Source organism: Hyperoodon ampullatus (assembly GCF_949752795.1).
Source record: "Hyperoodon ampullatus genome assembly, chromosome: 10".
NCBI classification, from domain to species: Eukaryota; Metazoa; Chordata; class Mammalia; order Artiodactyla; family Ziphiidae; genus Hyperoodon; species Hyperoodon ampullatus.
In genome coordinates this window covers 86,371,550-86,389,452 of record NC_136923.1, presented here as the reverse complement: position 1 = coordinate 86,389,452, position 17,903 = coordinate 86,371,550, and the positions used below count along the sequence as shown (strand labels likewise).

The 17,903-nt window shown below is 39.2% G+C and overlaps 1 protein-coding gene across 1 annotated transcript in view; it reads right to left on the bottom strand.

The window, feature by feature from the left end:
- DCDC2 (doublecortin domain containing 2) overlaps positions 1-17,903 on the bottom strand; it is a gene marked incomplete at its 3' end in the record, with an annotated part of 147,910 nt that overhangs the window by 91,960 nt on the left and 38,047 nt on the right. Inside the window, exons 3-6 of the mRNA XM_079712829.1 lie at positions 11,513-11,589; positions 11,249-11,380; positions 6,736-6,882; positions 4,633-4,687 (exon numbers count right to left, since the gene is read on the bottom strand). Of these exons, the coding sequence (XP_079568955.1) occupies positions 4,633-4,687; positions 6,736-6,882; positions 11,249-11,380; positions 11,513-11,589 (411 nt within the window). The remainder of the gene's footprint in view (positions 1-4,632; positions 4,688-6,735; positions 6,883-11,248; positions 11,381-11,512; positions 11,590-17,903) is intronic.

Genomic DNA, 17,903 nt, shown 5'->3' with positions numbered 1-17,903 from the left:
GACGCCAGCCGTCCCACTGCCTCCTGCTTCTGTTCTTGCCCCGCCCCCCTTCTCTGTAGACAACACAGCCAGAATGATCCCTTAAAACTGCAAATCAGGGCTTCCCTGGTGGCGCAGTGGTTGAGAGTCCGCCTGCTGATACAGGGGACCCGGGTTCGTGCCCCGGTCCAGGAGGATCCCACATGCTGCGGAGCGGCTGGGCCCGTGAGCCATGGCCGCTGAGCCTGCGCGTCCGGAGCCTGTGCTCTGCAACGGGAGAGGCCCCAACAGTGAGAGGCCCGCGTACCGCAAAAAAAAAACAAAAACCTGCAAATCCAATGATACCACTCTCTACTTGTATCCCTCAAACGGTGTCCTGGTAAGGAATAAAATCCAAACTCCATGCACGGCCTACACGATCAGGCCCTGCCCCGCCCCCCAATTTAATCGCAGACCACTCCAGCCTTCTTTCTGTCCCACTCCTTTATGTCAAGCTCTTTACCAAGGGCCCTTGTGACTGTTTCTCCTGCACCCACCTTGTGTGACTGGCTCCTTTACATCATTAAGGTCCCAATCTCAGAGAATCTTATATCAATTAGTGTCCTAATTAGTGCCCACATTTTATTGTCCTCATAGCACTTATCACCATCTGAAATTGTTTATATATTTGTTTATTATTTATTTATTTGATTTATTTTGGGCTGTGTCAGGTCTTAGTTGCAGCTCACAGGATCTTCGTTGAGGCACGCGGGATCTTTTGTTGCGGCGCGTGGGCTCTTTGTTGTGGCCTGCAGGCTTCTCTCTAGTTGTGGCATGCAGGTTTTCTCTTCTCTAGTTGTGGCGCCCAGGCCCCAGGGCACGTGGGCTCTGTAGTTTGCGGCACATGGACTCTAGTTGAGGCGCGCGAGCTCAGTAGTTGTGGCGCGCTGGCTTGGTTGCCCCGTGGCATGCAGGATTCTAGCTCCCTGATCAGGGATCGAACCCGCGTCCCCTGAATTAGAAGGCGAATTCTTTACCACTGGACCACCAGGGAAGTCCCTATATTTGTTTAGAGATTGATAGTCTGTCTACCCCATTCTTCCACCCTCCCTACTCCCGCACAGATACAGGCACTAGAACAAAAGTTCCTTGAGGTCTGAAACCTTGTCTGTCTGTTCATTAATCTATGCCAGTTGCTTGGAGCAATTCCTGGCACTCAGTAAGTGCTCACTAAACACACGTTGGATGGATGGCTGGATGAGCAGATGAATGGATGGATGAATCTATAGAATGCTTAGGGAGCGTTGTGGAAAGAGAGGTAGACTCTGCTATCAAAGTATTTTTCTAAGTCATAGCATGGTAATATAATTTTGAGTCTTTGCTGTGTATGAGTTGGAAATTCATCTCAAAGTATAACTTGGAGTCTTCAAAGGCCACTTCCTCAAAGAGGTCTTTTCCTGACACACATATCTAAGTTCTCTTTTTATCTTCTTGCATATTGTTCTATACTTTTCCTTCATTTTAGTCACACTTTGTAATTACATATTGCTTTGTGGTATCGCCTACGTAACCCTTGTCTCCCTGAGTAGGCCAGGGTTAAGAGAGAGTGTTGTGTCTTTTTGCTCAATACCATCTCCCTGGTGCTTAGTTCCATGCCAGACACACAGAAGACTTCACCAATCATCATTAGATGACCCAGTATTCACAGCACAGATCTTCCAAACAAGTGAGCAAGAAGAGGCATGTATGTGCCTCCTGTGTATGAATTTTAAAACGGGAAACACATTACACATTTTTAATAAAAAATCAGACATTCTAAATTTCAGAAGAGTAAGCACCTAATCCCGAAGTTCAGTAATTGTGAATGTAAAGAGCTGAGTCCTGATCTTGGTTCTGCCATGAACTTTCCCTATGACCTAGGTCAGTTATTCAACTACACTTGGTCTCTGTTTAACCATCACCTTTCCAGCTGTACTGTGAGAGTTAATGAGCTCATATGTGCATGGTATGTGGAAGAGATTCCACTCCAAAGTCCTGAAGAAGAGCAAGAGGACAAAATTTCCAAACCCTAAATTCCTGGGTTTTATTTAGCTTTATAGTGGCTAAAATATATTTTTCAGTTACTAGAATTCTCTCTCGCCCCTTGCTCTTCACGCACATGAAGTTTTGGGTCCTCTGTGGTTCTCACTGCTGTCTCTCTGTCTGTCTGTCTGTCTGTCTGTCTCTCTCTCTCTCTCGGCTCCCACTCCCCCATCCTCTCACTCAACAGCATAAAGAACCCTGCTCCCTGCCAGGCTGTGCTGGGTGCGAGGAAAGAACACCACCATGACACGTCTCTGCTCTTCGACTATGACCATCATGTGGATGAACTTGCAAATCAACATCTGATGTCCTCAGCCTCTGCCACTTACAACTACTAGCTGATCATTTTTCAACTAGATTCCGTGATGACACAACTCAATGCATTGGAAAGTAAGCAGGTCACTCTTTCCTCTAGTTGCCCTTTTCTTAGCCATAGTACCACCATTTTCTCCGGCATCCAAGCTCAGAAACTTGCAGTTATCTTTGGCTACAACTGCTCCATTAATCCCCAATATCCAATCACCTAGCAAGTCCTTTGTTTCTTCATGAGCAATAATCACCTACTAGGGCTTCCCTGGTGGCACAGTGGTTGAGAGTCTGCCTGCTGATGCAGGGGACGCGGGTTCGTGCCCCGGTCCGGGAAGATCCCACATGCCGCGGAGCGGCTGGGCCCGTGAGCCACGGCCGCTGAGCCTGCGCATCTGGAGCCTGTGCTCCGCAGCGGGAGAGGCCACAACAGTGAGAGGCCCGTGTACCGCAAAAAAATAAAAAAATAAAAAAAATAATAATCACCTACTGCTGCTCCCTCACCACCTACCTGGTCTAGGCTCTTACCACTTTACGACAAGGTTATGGAAGTTGCTTTGTAATTGACACCTCATCTATGGCCTCTCCCCATGTTAAGGTTTTCTCCACATAAAAGATCTGGCCTTTCTAGACTGGACTTGGATCAACATTCTCACTTCTCTGAAGCCTTCATGAGCTTCCCTTAACTCAAGGCTAAAGACTAAACTCTACATTCTGACATTCGAGGTCATCTAAAACTGCCACCACCTACCAAGTGAGGCATGTCAGCCTCCACACCAGGAAGGGCCCTCTGTTCCAGTTGGCCTGAGGGACTCATTGTCCCCCTGGGGTCAGAAATATTAGCTCCCTCCAAGCGGGCCATCTAGACTCAATCCTTCCCCTCCATTTACTCAATGGAGCCTTTGGAGATGCTACTTCTACTATCTGTGTTTCCTTTTCTCATTTTTAAATGCAATAACAACAGGACCTGCCTCATGGGGTTGGGGTTAAATAAATCACATCTGTAAAGACCTTGGCATGGTGTTGAACCCTCGAGTGTTCACTAAATATCAGCCAAAATCATTGTTTCTCCGTGTGCTCATCTCTGCTCCTTTCTTCACACTGTCCTTTCTACCTCCCTTTCCTCTCACTAACCTTCACCTGAATCTTAAACAGTCCTCAAAGGCACAGCTCAAATTCAACTTCCTCCACGTACTTTGGCCAATGCACATTGATTCCTTTTGTCTCATTCCTTCTGTATAGCTATCTCAGCACATTTTTTATATTTAGCTTTAGCTTGTTAGTTACCTTTTCAAACTATTTTCTCTATTTCAATTAGACTGTAAGTTTCCTGAGGGCAAGAGCTTTGTCATAAATAGTACAATAGTTACAGCGAGTGAGTGGGTATGTCTGTTGTTTGTTATACTGAGATCAGCACTATTTCTTCACACAAAATTATTTTTCTTTTTCAAGAATTTCACATGATATTACAGAAAGGGGGGAGGGGAAGAAATATCTAAATCATCATTAGGAGACAGTATCATTGCCCAGCAGCCACTTATTTTACAAAACACCAGTATAAGCGTTTTGCTTATTTAATTCAGAAGGGGGAAATGTCAGATCAATTCTGACCACTACAGGTCAGGAAGTTCAACCAAAAGAGTAGAAAGAGAAGTTTCAGCCAAGAAGACCTGTCAAAGCAATACTCCAGCATGACATGAAACTCACCTCCATGAGGGGGTACAGACAAAAAATACAAATAGGTTAAGAAGTTACCTACTAAATACTTGTCACAGTTCCCACATAATGGGTATTTAGTAGACATTTGCTGAATTAACAAATAAATGAATGAATGATGGATGGAAAAGATTCTGATAAGGAGCTAAATATTTGGAATGGTTCTCAATCTTTTAAAGGAACATAACTTGAGGATTACTATTCTGTTACAAAAACTTTCTTTTCAGTCTTGGTCAGTGACAGAAAACAAGACTGGGCAGACCACTGGTGTGACCTAATACAGCATTTCTTCTCATCTGTGTATCACTGCCTAGATGTCAACCATGGTATAAATTTTATCAGATCTGTATATTAGGAAAAAGATATTTTGAAATCCATATTTTAAAAATGTTAGCTCTCCTTTAGAAACTTAGTTGTAACATTAATGTTCTAGTGTTGTTTCACATAATTGCTTATATACCACAAGGTGGCTAAGTTTCATTTCTTTGAATTTAATTGAAACCCAAAGGACAGTCTCTCTGAATCATACAGAAATATAGAACATTAATGAGTAAAGCATCTGATACTTACACTCCCTTTAGACTTTCTGGATCCTACAATAGGAGGTAGTGAAGAGGCTTTCTGACTGCAGAAACAAATTGCAATTTAGAAATCTGAGCATTATTCACAAATAATAAGGCAAGATAATCGTCATCTCAATTTGTCATCCTGACATGGAGCTCAACTACTTACTGACATCAGTATTTCACAAAAAGTCCCATAGACTTTCCCAATTTCACAAAGACCACCATAACATTTCCAAATTCCATTCCAAAAGACCTTTAATGTTTTCTTGTATAGTATTTTTTATATAAATTTATTTATTTTTGGCTGTGTTGGGTCTTCGTTGCTGCGCACAGGCTCTCTCTAGTTGCAGTGAGCAGGGGCTACTCTTCGTTGCGGTGCACGGGCCTCTCATTGTGGTGGCTTCTCTTGTTGCGGAGCACCGGCTCTAAGCACGCAGGCTTCAGTAGTTGTGGCACGTGGGCTCAGTAATTGTGGCTCGCGGGCTCTAGAGTGCAGACTCAGTAGTTGTGGTACACGGGCTTAGTTGCTCCAAGGCATGTGGGATCTTCCCGGAACAGGTCTCAAACCTGTGTCCCCTGTCTTGGCAGGCAGATTCTTAACCACTGCACCACCAGGGAAGTCCCTCTTGCATAGTATTTTAATTGATGCTTACAAATAAATTTAGTACTGTCTTAAGTTTTTTCATAGCATTTTAAATCAGATCTCTAAATTTTCTATTTGCATTTCAAAAAATCATTTCCCAAGCCAAGTGATGATTTTGCCAGATGGCATTTAAAACTATAAATTTCCATCGTTTTTATCACGTCTATAATGCCTGCCTCTGATAGAAGCATAGAATAGTAAAACACTGGCATGTCTATTCAGGGAGTTTCTAAACCAGTCATTCTCACCAAAAAGTAAAAAATTCTTTTCAGCTCTAAGAGTAAGTTATTTCCCAGATGTTTCTATTATAGGAAAAGATCCATCTTGAAACCTAACCCTCTCTGAAAATAAGGAGGCCACAGAGATAAAGGTAAATCTTACTAATCTGCCTGAGAAAGGCCACCATGAGCTAGTTTTCTCACTGCCATCAAGTACAAGCTCTTACTGCAGTGTGTACTGCAACGCCCAGCAGCCTAACCCAGTATTGTTTAGCAAATGTTGTGAAGGATTTGATTTCATGGATGGGTAAGGATGGTGAGCAGTAAGTCTGCTTGCATACTTCAAACACCACCCCTGAAATTCCATTTCATCTATTACTTATGAAACCCTTGGCTAGCCTCTCCATCAAGCTACACAGATTGCAAATTAATGGAGAACAAATTGGTGACATTCTCAGAGCTCTATCTCTGCCACAAATCACCCACCCTAGCAGAGGACAACTACAAAAAGTCAGTTTTCTAGCAAAGTGGACACAGAAAAGCAGCAGAGATGGATTGCAGTGCACCATGAGCAAGCCAAACGGTCCCTGCATCCAGGGCTGGGGCTCTTCATGAAAATGCATGCCTCGGCGTCCATCCACTGGGCTGAAATAAGGCATTCTTCACAAATATATGACATCTCATAGAAGAAAATGGTCCACTGTGCACTGTGTGTAGTTAATAGTGTAATCTTTAAAATTCTGCATGTAATAATTACACACCCAGCCATTCTACTTATTTGTACAAAAGGAACTATATCATTTTTACATTTTACTGTTTTTATTTTTTAAAGTAGAAAATATTCATTTTTAATCACCTTTAGAAGTTTCTCTACACACCAACTGAAAAGTTATTCGGTCTAGCTAACCAGTTAAGATGCTATTAAAACTTCTAATAACGTATGCTGTTTAGAAGCTCACTGCCCTGTATCTTTTTCACAAAAATAAGTCTTTATTATAAATTTGTTAAGTGAATGGTAAAAAAAATACTATATAGTCTATCATGGATTCCTCACAATTATATTTTCATGCAATAGTTCTCAATCCCCAATCACAGCAAAATAAACACTGATCAATTTATTTCATACATGCTTTCCATTTTAACTGATAAACAAGATTCTATAAAATAGACCAGTGGTCAGCATAAGACTCAATGCTATTTCAAGTGATAATTAAAATGTGAGAAGTGAATGAGGATGCAAACTTACCCATAAGACCTTCTCATTGTTGACTTGTCAAAAAGTAATTCACTGTAAGGCAATTTCTTAAACTTATCTCTGCCGACAGCCACGTAAAACTGCCCATTCTCCAACTCTGCCCCACTCTCAATCAGTTTTCCTTCTAAAGTATAAAGTCTGCCAAAATATGAATGCCAGCGATTAAAATTTTAACAAGCATTGCAAGAACTGCTTAAAATCACAGAGTCAATTAAAAACTCTTCTTAAGTTGGCTCATTCGTTACTATGCTAATAATTATAAATGCTTCAAAGTCATTAGACTCAGCTAAATGCCATTGCTATAATGCACATGCAGTTACTCTCTAGCTGTACAGTGTTTCATCCCAAGAAACCTGACAATCTAACATAATGATCCCCTATTGCTGCCCTATTTAGATTTTAGAGGGAAAGAATTAACTTGTAGAGAACGTCGTGCTTTAAATGAAGCTCAGCTTTCACCGAAGTTCGATTCTTCTACTTATATTCTGTGAGCACCTTTAAAATTCATTTTCTTAATGCATTGGTCAGGTTGACAAGCCACTTACTGCATTCCATGCAAGAGCAGCCCTCAGCCAAAATTTTACATCCAAGCACACAGAACTGGGTCAGAAAACAAGAGGTGAGAGGGCAGGAGGTAAAAGAACCCGTTGCTAGTATTAATGATGCAGAACTGCATAGCGTTCATGCTTCCTTTCTTTTTTCTTTTGCCTTCCCTCATCTTCCCAGAATCAAGGGATTTCACAAGAACTTCCCTTTACTGTAAAACTGCTGCTGCAAACTACAATATGTTACTTATTAAAAGAACAGTGATAACTTTGCTAGACGATTTAAAGTGTCCACAGAACTTGTTTAAAGAACAAGAAAAAACAGACTATTAGAAAACTGCACCACAAAGACAAGGCATATTTTTGAAGGTGATAAACAAAAGAGTTAGTAACTGGAAGGGTTTTAAGATAATAACTTTTAAGATTCTCAGACTTCTTATATTATATCATTAAGGGCAGTGATAGTTGCCATTGACCTGTCTACTTGTTTACTGATTATGTAAATGGTCATATCATACAGAGTCAAGAAGTAAAACAAAAACAGCCACCAAACCCCCTAACATGTGTTAGTACTGAGTTAGTATAAAGATGCTAAAGTCTTTCTTTATAATGTAATGCTATCCCTCAAAGTCTAAATACCAACACTTAATCCAGATATCTGGATTTCCTGCCTTGACCTACACCAGGGTTGATGAACATTATTGACATTTTGGACCTGATAATTGTAGGAGAGGTGGGGAGGCTGTCCTGGGAATTGTAAGATGTCAACAGCACCTTTGGCTTCTACCTACTAGATGGTAGATGGTAGCTGCCTCTATTCCCTATGACTCCGGACACTGCAAGCATTCCCTAGAGGCAAAATTGCCCTGGTTGAGAACCACTGGCCTAGATCCAGATATTCTTCTTCTTTCATTTTCCTTCAAAATAGGAAGATCTGAATCAGTAGTTAACTTTTATAGCTAGAAATTAAAAGGCAGCAAAGCTGTGACTCTGGAAACAGCCAAAATTTGACTGGTTTCCTCAACAGGTCGGTAAAAGATACTGAATAAATTCTAGCCTGTGATTTTAGCCTTCTTTTTTTTTTTTTTTTTTTTGTGGTATGCAGGCCTCTCACTGTTGTGGCCTCTCCCGTTGTGGAGCACAGGCTCCAGACACGCAGGCTCAGTGGCCATGGCTCACGGGCCTAGCCGCCCCGCGGCATGTGGGATCTTCCCGGAACGGGACACGAACCCGTGTCCCCTGCATCGGCAGGCGGACTCTCAACCGCTGCGCCACCAGGGAAGCCCTAGCCTTCTTTTATATGACTCTTGTTGACCTGCTTTCTTACTTTGCTACAAAACACAAGAATCATAAACAAAGAGTTGAACCAATTTGTGTGGGATGCTTTTGATATATATACTGATGCACAGGGAGGGTCCAACCCTCCCTGTTCTGTTCTGTTAAGGGAGGGTAGGCATGTCCCAAGTGAGCAGCAACCAAACCTCACTCATGTCTGGCATTACGGTAAGACTTAAGCCTCTCCAAGTATTCAGGTGTTCAGGGGACATATAACTATATTCTCATTTCTGTATTTGTTCTGGAATATATTTTATTTCTATGTATCAATTTGTTCATATCAATATATGTATAAATAGGTGTATCTGGTCATGCAATTGTGTGTATGTATCTTTGTGTGCTTCATATTATTTATTGAGTAGGTTTACATCTATGTATGTGTCAAAAGACAAAACTATATATCTTTTAAAAAAAAATCAGTGTATAACTGTTGAGATCTGCCTTTACTCCTGATGCCAAAATGAAATCCAAAAGGATCAAAGGTTTAAATGAAATTTAAAAGTTGAAAGAGGAAAACATGGGAGAATATTTTTATAATCTCAGAGTGAAGAAGACCTAAGCTAATCATAGAACCTAATGATCATAATGAAAGATTGAAAATTTGACTGCATCAAAATTCATCATATCTGTGTGCAAAAAGAAACATAAAGAGTTTCTTAACATAACATAAACAAACTGGAAACATATTTAAACATATTTAAATATGGAAACATATTTAAAACTCATATATGAGAAAGGGCTAATTTCTGTAATATATAAAGAGTCCCTATAAATCAATAAAATAAATGTGCAAAGGCCATGAGAGATATATATTCATATTCATATGTAATGAATATGTTCATTCATATATAATGGGAGATAAATGTATGGCATTTATTTACAGACTAGCTTGGTAGTTAACAGCTCAGGCTCTGGAGCAGACTGCCTACTAGGTTTGAATTCCAGCCCTTCTGCTCATTACCTGAATAATCCTGGGCAAGTAAATTTCCCCCACTATGTCTCATGTTTCATGTCTATTAAAAGAGAATAATAGAACTAGTCACCTCATAGGGTTGCTGAGTTAATTAAGTTAAAAATGTAAAACACTTGGAATAATGACTCACACACAAGAAATGATCAGTGATGTTGTTGTTGTAGTATATTAAATAAATAAAATTCAAGAAACAATGAAATACTACTTTTACCAAGACAAAATGTTTGTTAGTTTTATAGTATAGATGAGAGCATGAAAAACAGGCCCTCTCATGCACTTTTGGTAAATTAGTACAGACTCTTTGGAAGACAGTTGGCAGTATCTATCAAAATTTAATAGCATTCACCACTTGATACAGCAATTCGACTTCTACACTCTCATCTCTTAATAAACTCTGCTTAGATACAAAAATATGTACTGTAATAGCAAAAGGTTGAAAATGACCGAAATTTCCATCAAGAGGAGACTGTTAGATAGATTAAGGTACACCCATAAAATGGAATATTTTGTAATCGTTAAACATAATAACATAGACCTATTTGTGCTGATAAGAAAACTGTCCAAGATTTTTTGTTACAGGGAAAAAAGCAAGGTGTATTTACATATTTATTCATGTGTGTGTGTGTTCCCATTTGTGTTTCTATGAATTCCAGTTTCCATCCTGCAATGATGCAGAAAAGTACTGGAAAGAAAGACTGGGGAACCTGAGGTGGGAGAAATAGTTTTTATTTATATTTTTGTCCTATTTGAATTTTTTACCACATGTGAAGTATTATACTTTCAATTAAAACAATTATATTTAAAATCACAATGGTTGTGAAACTATATATACTAATATATGTAAATATGCATACATTAATCTGTACCCACATTTAACTGAAAAACATACAACCATCTGAGAGCTTATTTTACCCTATATGTCTATAGTGTTCTCTACCAGTGGAGTATGTTAGAGAGACTGGGTGAGGATAATATTCAAGAATAACTACCAGAAAACTCTTCATTGGATTTCAAATATTTGTGTGTCACATATTATATATAATCTCTGTACATGTCTATATTATTATTATATATATTAGAACTTGAGAAAAATGTTTTTGATTTCTCAAGTTTAGGCAACCCCACTTAATTATCCTCTCTAACTTGCCTCCTTCCTAAACCCACTAATACCTCCTGATGTCTTATTTTTTTACCTGAGGCAAATGATTTGGACCATCAGATAATTATAAATATCTCCTAAAGAAGAGGACAGTTAATTAAGAGTCAAGAAGCTGGCTCACTCAAAAAAAAAAAGTCCTTCTCAAATAAAACAATGCTGATGCTTGCCTATTTGCTGTAAATCAAAAGAAAAAAATAGTTAATATTTGTTGATGTGCTCTATGTGCCAAAGAATATAAACAGTTAATATTTGTTGAGAAGTTACTATGTGCCAAGTACTGTTCTAAGCTCTTTATACGGATTAACTCCTTCCTAAAACAACTCTACAAGGTATGAACAATTATATACCCATTTTACAGATAGAGAAACTGAGGCATATAGAGCCTAACTGGTGAGCTAAAATTCAAATCTAGGGACCAGTGACTCCAGAGCCTCTTGGGAATATCCTCAGCAATTCTGAAATCCATCCACTTGCAAGATTACTTTGACATACCTGTGGACAGCCCCACTCCTCAGAGTTATTTTTTCCGTAACCATTTGTAGTACATGATCCCACTGATTCAAGGTTTTTCTAGGGATGAGGAGTCGAGAAGCTGGGTTTATAAGGTCTCCATTTGCAATCAAGCTGGAAAAAAAGCAAAGCCAGTGAGCCAAACTGTTTGACAAAGTTATGCCTTTAAAACTACAAAATAAATCCCAACCCAAAAGGAAACCACCACAACAATTTTAACTCAAAATGTAAAGGGCTCTAACTTACAAGATAGCGCAGGGTTCCAGGAGCGGTTTTCTAAAGCGAGCTGACACATTGATCCTGCTGTGGATTACTGGTTTTACCTTCAAAAGCAAAGAAATACAAATCACGGAGCTTATGAAATACAAAGCACCGAGTGCTTTTTTTTTCCCCCATGAGGAAAAATTACAGGTTTCCAGGGAACTGGCTGAGACCTGTGTTGCCTTTGTTAAAACCTTGCTTTTTTTTCCACTTACATAAACATTTTGGGCTCACCCTCTATCGATGGCATGTTGCCTTAACAGAGAGCTCAAGAAAAATTTCACTTAAGCCCTGGGCATACTACTCATGATCTGTGCCAACAACAGAAACTGTTGAGCTATTATGAGAAATTTAAGGCAACTTTTTTAAGCAATTACTTTCTGTAAAACAAAAATAAAATAATAAAATAAAATAATTCTATAAAATCTTGAACTCCCAAGTGTCCTGCCCCTCCAGCCACAACATAGTGTTTGGTCATCTCTCCTCACCCGCCTGCTGCCTAGACTTTCTGGGTCCCCACCAGGCACTTGACCCCATCCTATTTTCTTGAGACTGACTTCATCAACTTTTCTCGACTTCACTTCTTCCTCTATCCACCAGCCAGACTCTGACCACCACCCTCCATTCCCGAACCCCTTGCATCTGGGTAGGTCTGGTCATCTTTCCAGCTCCTTTTGCTTCCAGGGTCCAGGCTGTTGTACCGAGAACCACATGGTCCCTTGGGCACCTTGGCCTGAGACAAGGTTTTGGCATCGGCCAACCCTGTCCTCCTCCCAAATCAACTACTTCTTACATTTCCCACAGTGAACTGTCCAAATCCCTACCTTTCATCCTAAATCCTAAAATCACACTCCAGGCACACTCACTCTCAGCACATCATTTCCCTCCAAACCGCAAGAAAATAAAGGCCAACAGGCATGAAGGCTTTCAACCTCCCTTCCCTCCATAACCCACTTCATCTACATCTTCACCACTTTTCTCCTTTGCTGCCTGTCTCAGGAGAAGGATCCTTATCCCTTTACAAAGCTAAGCCCCCATCTTGATTTTACCCCCTGCTGCCTCTACTTGTTCCATTAAATAGCTAGGACCCTTCACCCCCATCTGGTGTCTTCAATTTCTCCCTTGACCCTTTGGCCCTTTCTCTCCTCTTCATCATTCCTCTTCCTAATTCCTCCCACCCTATCCTCTCCTCAGTCTTCTGCTATCTGGTTTCCACTGAAAGATATATCCCAACTCTTAAGCTTGGCCTTCAAGGACCCCCATGACCAACCACTGCTTCCTTGGTTCCCTCATCTCCCACCAACGCTCCTTCCTCCCCAGCCCCTAGTTGTGACTTTAGGTCAAACCAGCCTACCTTCCTCCATTAATCATCAAAACTATGCCCTGAATAAGTACTTACTATTTAACCCCATTTTACAGATGAAGAAACTGGAGCTTAATTAATTAATTTGCCTAAAATCACACATTCTAAGGGGCAGGGTTGTCCATACAAGTGAACCACTATTTGATTTGCACTTTGGTAGTTATTTTAGAGATAAATATTAACCCTAAATAATTTATGGGACTCTCTCTTCAATCAAATTATGCCATTTTGAGAAGAACAAGGGGTAGAATTCTTCTTGACTCTCCAGTGCCTAAAACAACACTTGGCAATGCCTGCTAGTTGAACAATAAATGTTTATTGAAATTTAATTAAAAGAGACTCTAATTTAGAGTAAAAAAATTTTAATCAATCACAATAATTTTTTTTTTTGCATTTTAAACCCAGAGATTCTTGGCCCTAAGCTAATATTTGCAGTGATGTTGACTTTTTTTTAAAAAAAAGTTTAACAGATAATGTATGCACCTGACCAAAATTCAAGTGGTAAAATGGGGCATACAGTGAAAAGGAAGAATCTTTCCCATTCCTGTCCCCCAACCACAAAGTTGCAACCAGAATTAGCAATATTCATTCAAAGGCAGCCTATACCTACATATACATATTGTCTTATGTGAACATTTTATACATGTAATTTTTAAACATAGGGATAACTTGCTGTGCCCATTCTTCTGCACCTTGCTTTTTTCATTTAACAATTACCATGGCAGTTGTTCCATACTGGTAGTTACAGTAAGGGTTGCTTCATTCTTTGTAATAGCTGTGTATATTCCACACCATGGATGTGCCATAATTTATTTAACCTGTCCCTCAGTGACAATCCTGTTGGTTGTTTCTAAATTTTGCTGTTGCAAATAATGCCATGATAGATTTCCTCGTAAATATTTATTTGCATAAATATGTAAGCTTTCTGTAGAATAAATTATTAGAATTGAGAATTTGCTGAAATAAAGAAGAGGCAGTTTTTTCAGTTTAATGGAATGTATTGCAAGCTTACTCTTGATTGATCCCAAGGGTCCCTTGATTTATTTAGTTCATACTATAGCATAAGAAAATAGATTCAATTTCCAAGGAATAAAGTTTTGTGGCCAGGGTTGTAGTTTACAGCACCTTGGATGACTACAAATCCCTCTCCCAGCAGATTTGCTTCTTCTTAAGGCTTAGCTTGTTTAACTGCAAATGAGTCTTTGCCTGTGTGAAGGACAGGCCTTTCTGATTCCGCATCTATGCTGATAGGATCTGCTTTGTGAAATCCTCCCCACCTCTTAATACTGACTCCCTGGCCACTGAACTTAAAGCTTCTGCCACATCCCTGGTTCTCTATTGCCCTTCCCTGCCTTTTTGCTTTTTTAAATAGTACTTACCATCATCTAACATATTGTACATTTTACTTATCTGGTTTTTAATTTATTGTCCCTACTGTTACTTTGTAGTTACCCTCAGTATTAACTAGTAATGTACTGAGCACATACATCATACCAATTGTTATTTTTTCAAATGTCTTTCCTTCCAACCTTGATTGCTTAATACCCTGTTAGACTGTTGAATTAAAGATGAAGGTGAATACATTAGATAAACAAATAACTTGGAAACTCCTGTTGAGCTGCCTGATATATGCTATTTTTCTTTAGCCCATACATGTCTATAGTTATTATATACAGAAACTCACAAATAGATGATTTTTTAAATAATTATATAACTTTATTCTGAGTCTGTAAGTTGTTGCTTGAATTAAATTAAACCATCTGTCTTGAATAAGTTGTTTTCCTCATTCAGTATGACAAAAATACTCTCCAAATGTTCATGATTAACCAGCTGAATTGAAGATTAATCCTAAATATATATTTCTTTGAGTCATTTTAGTTAAAATAACTAAATCAGTCTGTTTCCAGATATACTAATAAAAGAATTTGAAAAAATAATCCAAGTAATATGTTTGAATTGAAAAAAAAATGTAAGACCATTGTATAAAACAATTAGGACTTTTGAAGGGAAAAAATACCATTTTTCATTAAAAATGCATTTTTCTAAATGGCATTTTTTAAAATAAATTTATTTATTTTTGACTGCATTGGGTCTTCGTTGCTGTGCACAGGCTTTCTCTAGTTGGCAGCGAGCGGGGGGCTGCTCTTTGTTGTGGTGCACGGGCTTCTCATTGCGGTGGCTTCTCTTGTTGTGGAGCACAGGCTCTAGATGCGCGGGCTTCAGTAGTTGTGGAACATGGGCTCAGTAGTTGTGGCTCGTGGGCTCTAGAGCGCAGGCTCAGTAGTTGTGGCACACGGGCTTAGTTGCTCCGCGGCATGTGGGATCTTCCCGAACCAGGGCTCGAACCCGTGTCCCCTGCATTGGCAGGCAGATTCTCAACCACTGCACCACCAGGGAAGCCCTCCTGATATATTTTTAAAATTCAATTTTAAATTGCTCTTTTTTAAAAAAATCACATGGGCTTCCCTGGTGGCGCAGCAGTTAAGAATCTGCCTGCCGATGCAGGGGACATGGGTTTGAGCCCTGGTCTGGGAAGATCCCACATGCCGTGGAGCAACTAAGCCCATGCGTCACAACTGCTGAGCCCGTGAGCCACAACTACTGAAGCCCGGGCGCCTAGAGCCCGTGCTCCACAACAAGAGAAGCCACTGCAATGAGAAACCCGCACACCGCAGCGAAGAGTAGCCCCCTGCTCACCACAACTAGAGAAAGCCCGCGCACTGCAAAGAAGACCCAATGCAGCCAAAAATAAATAAATTAAATAATTTTTTAAAAAAAATCACGTTTTTGTAACTGTCCATATATGATAGACTTAGGCATTTAGGAAAAAACATACTGAAGCTACTTATTTGCAAAATATAGCCCAACCTACACAAAGAGCCTTCAACTCTATTTTCCTTCAGTGCCTTCAGATGAAGTCCACGTGTCCTGGACTTGGGTATTTGAGATCACATCTGAGCTGGCCCCATCTTTTCACACTCTAACCTCATTTCTCACTATTCTATCACCTACCCTTCACTCATCTGGATATAATTCTCCTCAGAAATTCTATATCATTTTGTCTGAATCTCCATACAACATTTTTCATAGGTAAAACATATTCCCCTTATGTTATCAATATTTTCATGGACTGCATCTCTCTTTTATTTTTTTTAGTAACGAGCCTCATCTATAACTCAAAGATCCATTCATGGCACTTTGGCACTTTGGACATAGAATTCACTCAGTAGATACATTTTTTTAATTGAAGTATAGTTAATTTACAATGCTGTTAGTTTCAAGTGTACAGCAAAGTGATTCATAGATAGATAGATAGATACTTTTTCAGATTCCTTTCTATTACAGGTTATTATAAAATATTGAGTATAGTTCCTTGTGCTATACAGTAGGTCCTTGTTGTTTATCTATTTGATATATAGTAGTGTGTGTGTATGTTAATTCCAAACTCCTAATTTGTTTACCCTCCTCTCCTCTATGGTAACCATAAGTTTGTTTTCTATGTCTGTGAGTCTATTTCTGTTTTGTAAATATGTTCATTTGTATCATTACTTTTTTAGATTTCACATATAAGTGATATCATATGATATTCATCTTTCTGACTTAATATGATAACCATTTAATATGATAATCCCTAGGTCCATCCATGTTGCTGCAAATGGCATTATTTCAGTCTTTTATATGGCTGAGTAATATTCCATTGTGTGTGTATATGTGTGTGTGTGTATAATCTTCAGTAAATACTTTAATTAAGCAAAATTGGGACCAATTTTTTTGAGCATATACCATGCCCAGAATTGTTTCAAACACTTTCCACATGTTACCTTGACTTTTTGTAATATCTTTATGTTAGTTATTTTCAAATAAGTTTACAATTGTAAAACACAACAGAATTTATAAAATGCTTTCATACTTATAGTGATGTTTATTCCTCAAAATAATATTATAAGGTTAGTATTATTCCAGTTGTATAGAAAGGAAAAGATGAGCCTCTCCACCCCTCAAGGTCACACAGTAAGCAAAGAAGCAGTCATATGAGTCCACTTCTGATTCCCAGTGCAGGGTTCATTCCTACTGCTAATGTTGCCCAAGACAGAAATTGGCCACTAGCAGAAACAGTAGACACGTATTTGTACCCATTTAAATAAGAGCTTTCTTGAATTATATACAACTGAATATCTGTAAACATTTATATATATTGGCATATCTAGACCACCCTTATTCAGTGGTTCCAGTATCTTCTCAAGACCACCCAAGTTTCTCTCCCCTTCACTGCTACCTGCCAACTATTCTTTACATGATCATACCAGTATAATTTATGGAACTCCAATGGAATGAAAATTGAAATCTGTTAACCCCCTGAAATTTTAGAAATTCCAAAAAGGCATGGTGGCAAAATCAGCCCAGCCACTGAAATATTTTCATCAGCATTGTTATATAATAATAAAAAATTCCAACCACTCTAACTTCAGCGACAACCTAGTTATAGGAGATGTCTCTAATTATAATGAACCAGCTGTTTAGAACATTCCCAGAAGGGTCCAATTAGTTTCTATGAGCTGATGCAACCACTCATCTCTACCTGGGTCCTCTACAGCTCCCTGTGCTGTTGTATCCAGTCCAGGGGCTGATACCCAAAGGAAGGGTTAGGATTCATCTCTCAGGTGTGAATTATCATCTCTTATTCAGAGGGTCATTTTTCTGACAATAATGGGATATCTTAGCATCAGTTTGCATATTTGGCTTTTGAACTGTTCTCTAAATGAATGTCTCCCCCTTCATTGAAGCAGGAAATCAAGTCAAAACAAATTCACAAAATGACACGGCTATTCAAAACAGCAAGGTAAAAGATTTCTTTTTAGCTTAAAAGTGACTCAAAAGTTACATGTCATTATACATTTGTCTAAACCCATAGAATATATAACACCACAAGTGAACCCTAATGTAAACTATGGACTGTGGGTGATTAGGATGTGTCAGTGTAGGTTCATTAACTGTAACAAAGTTACTGCTCTT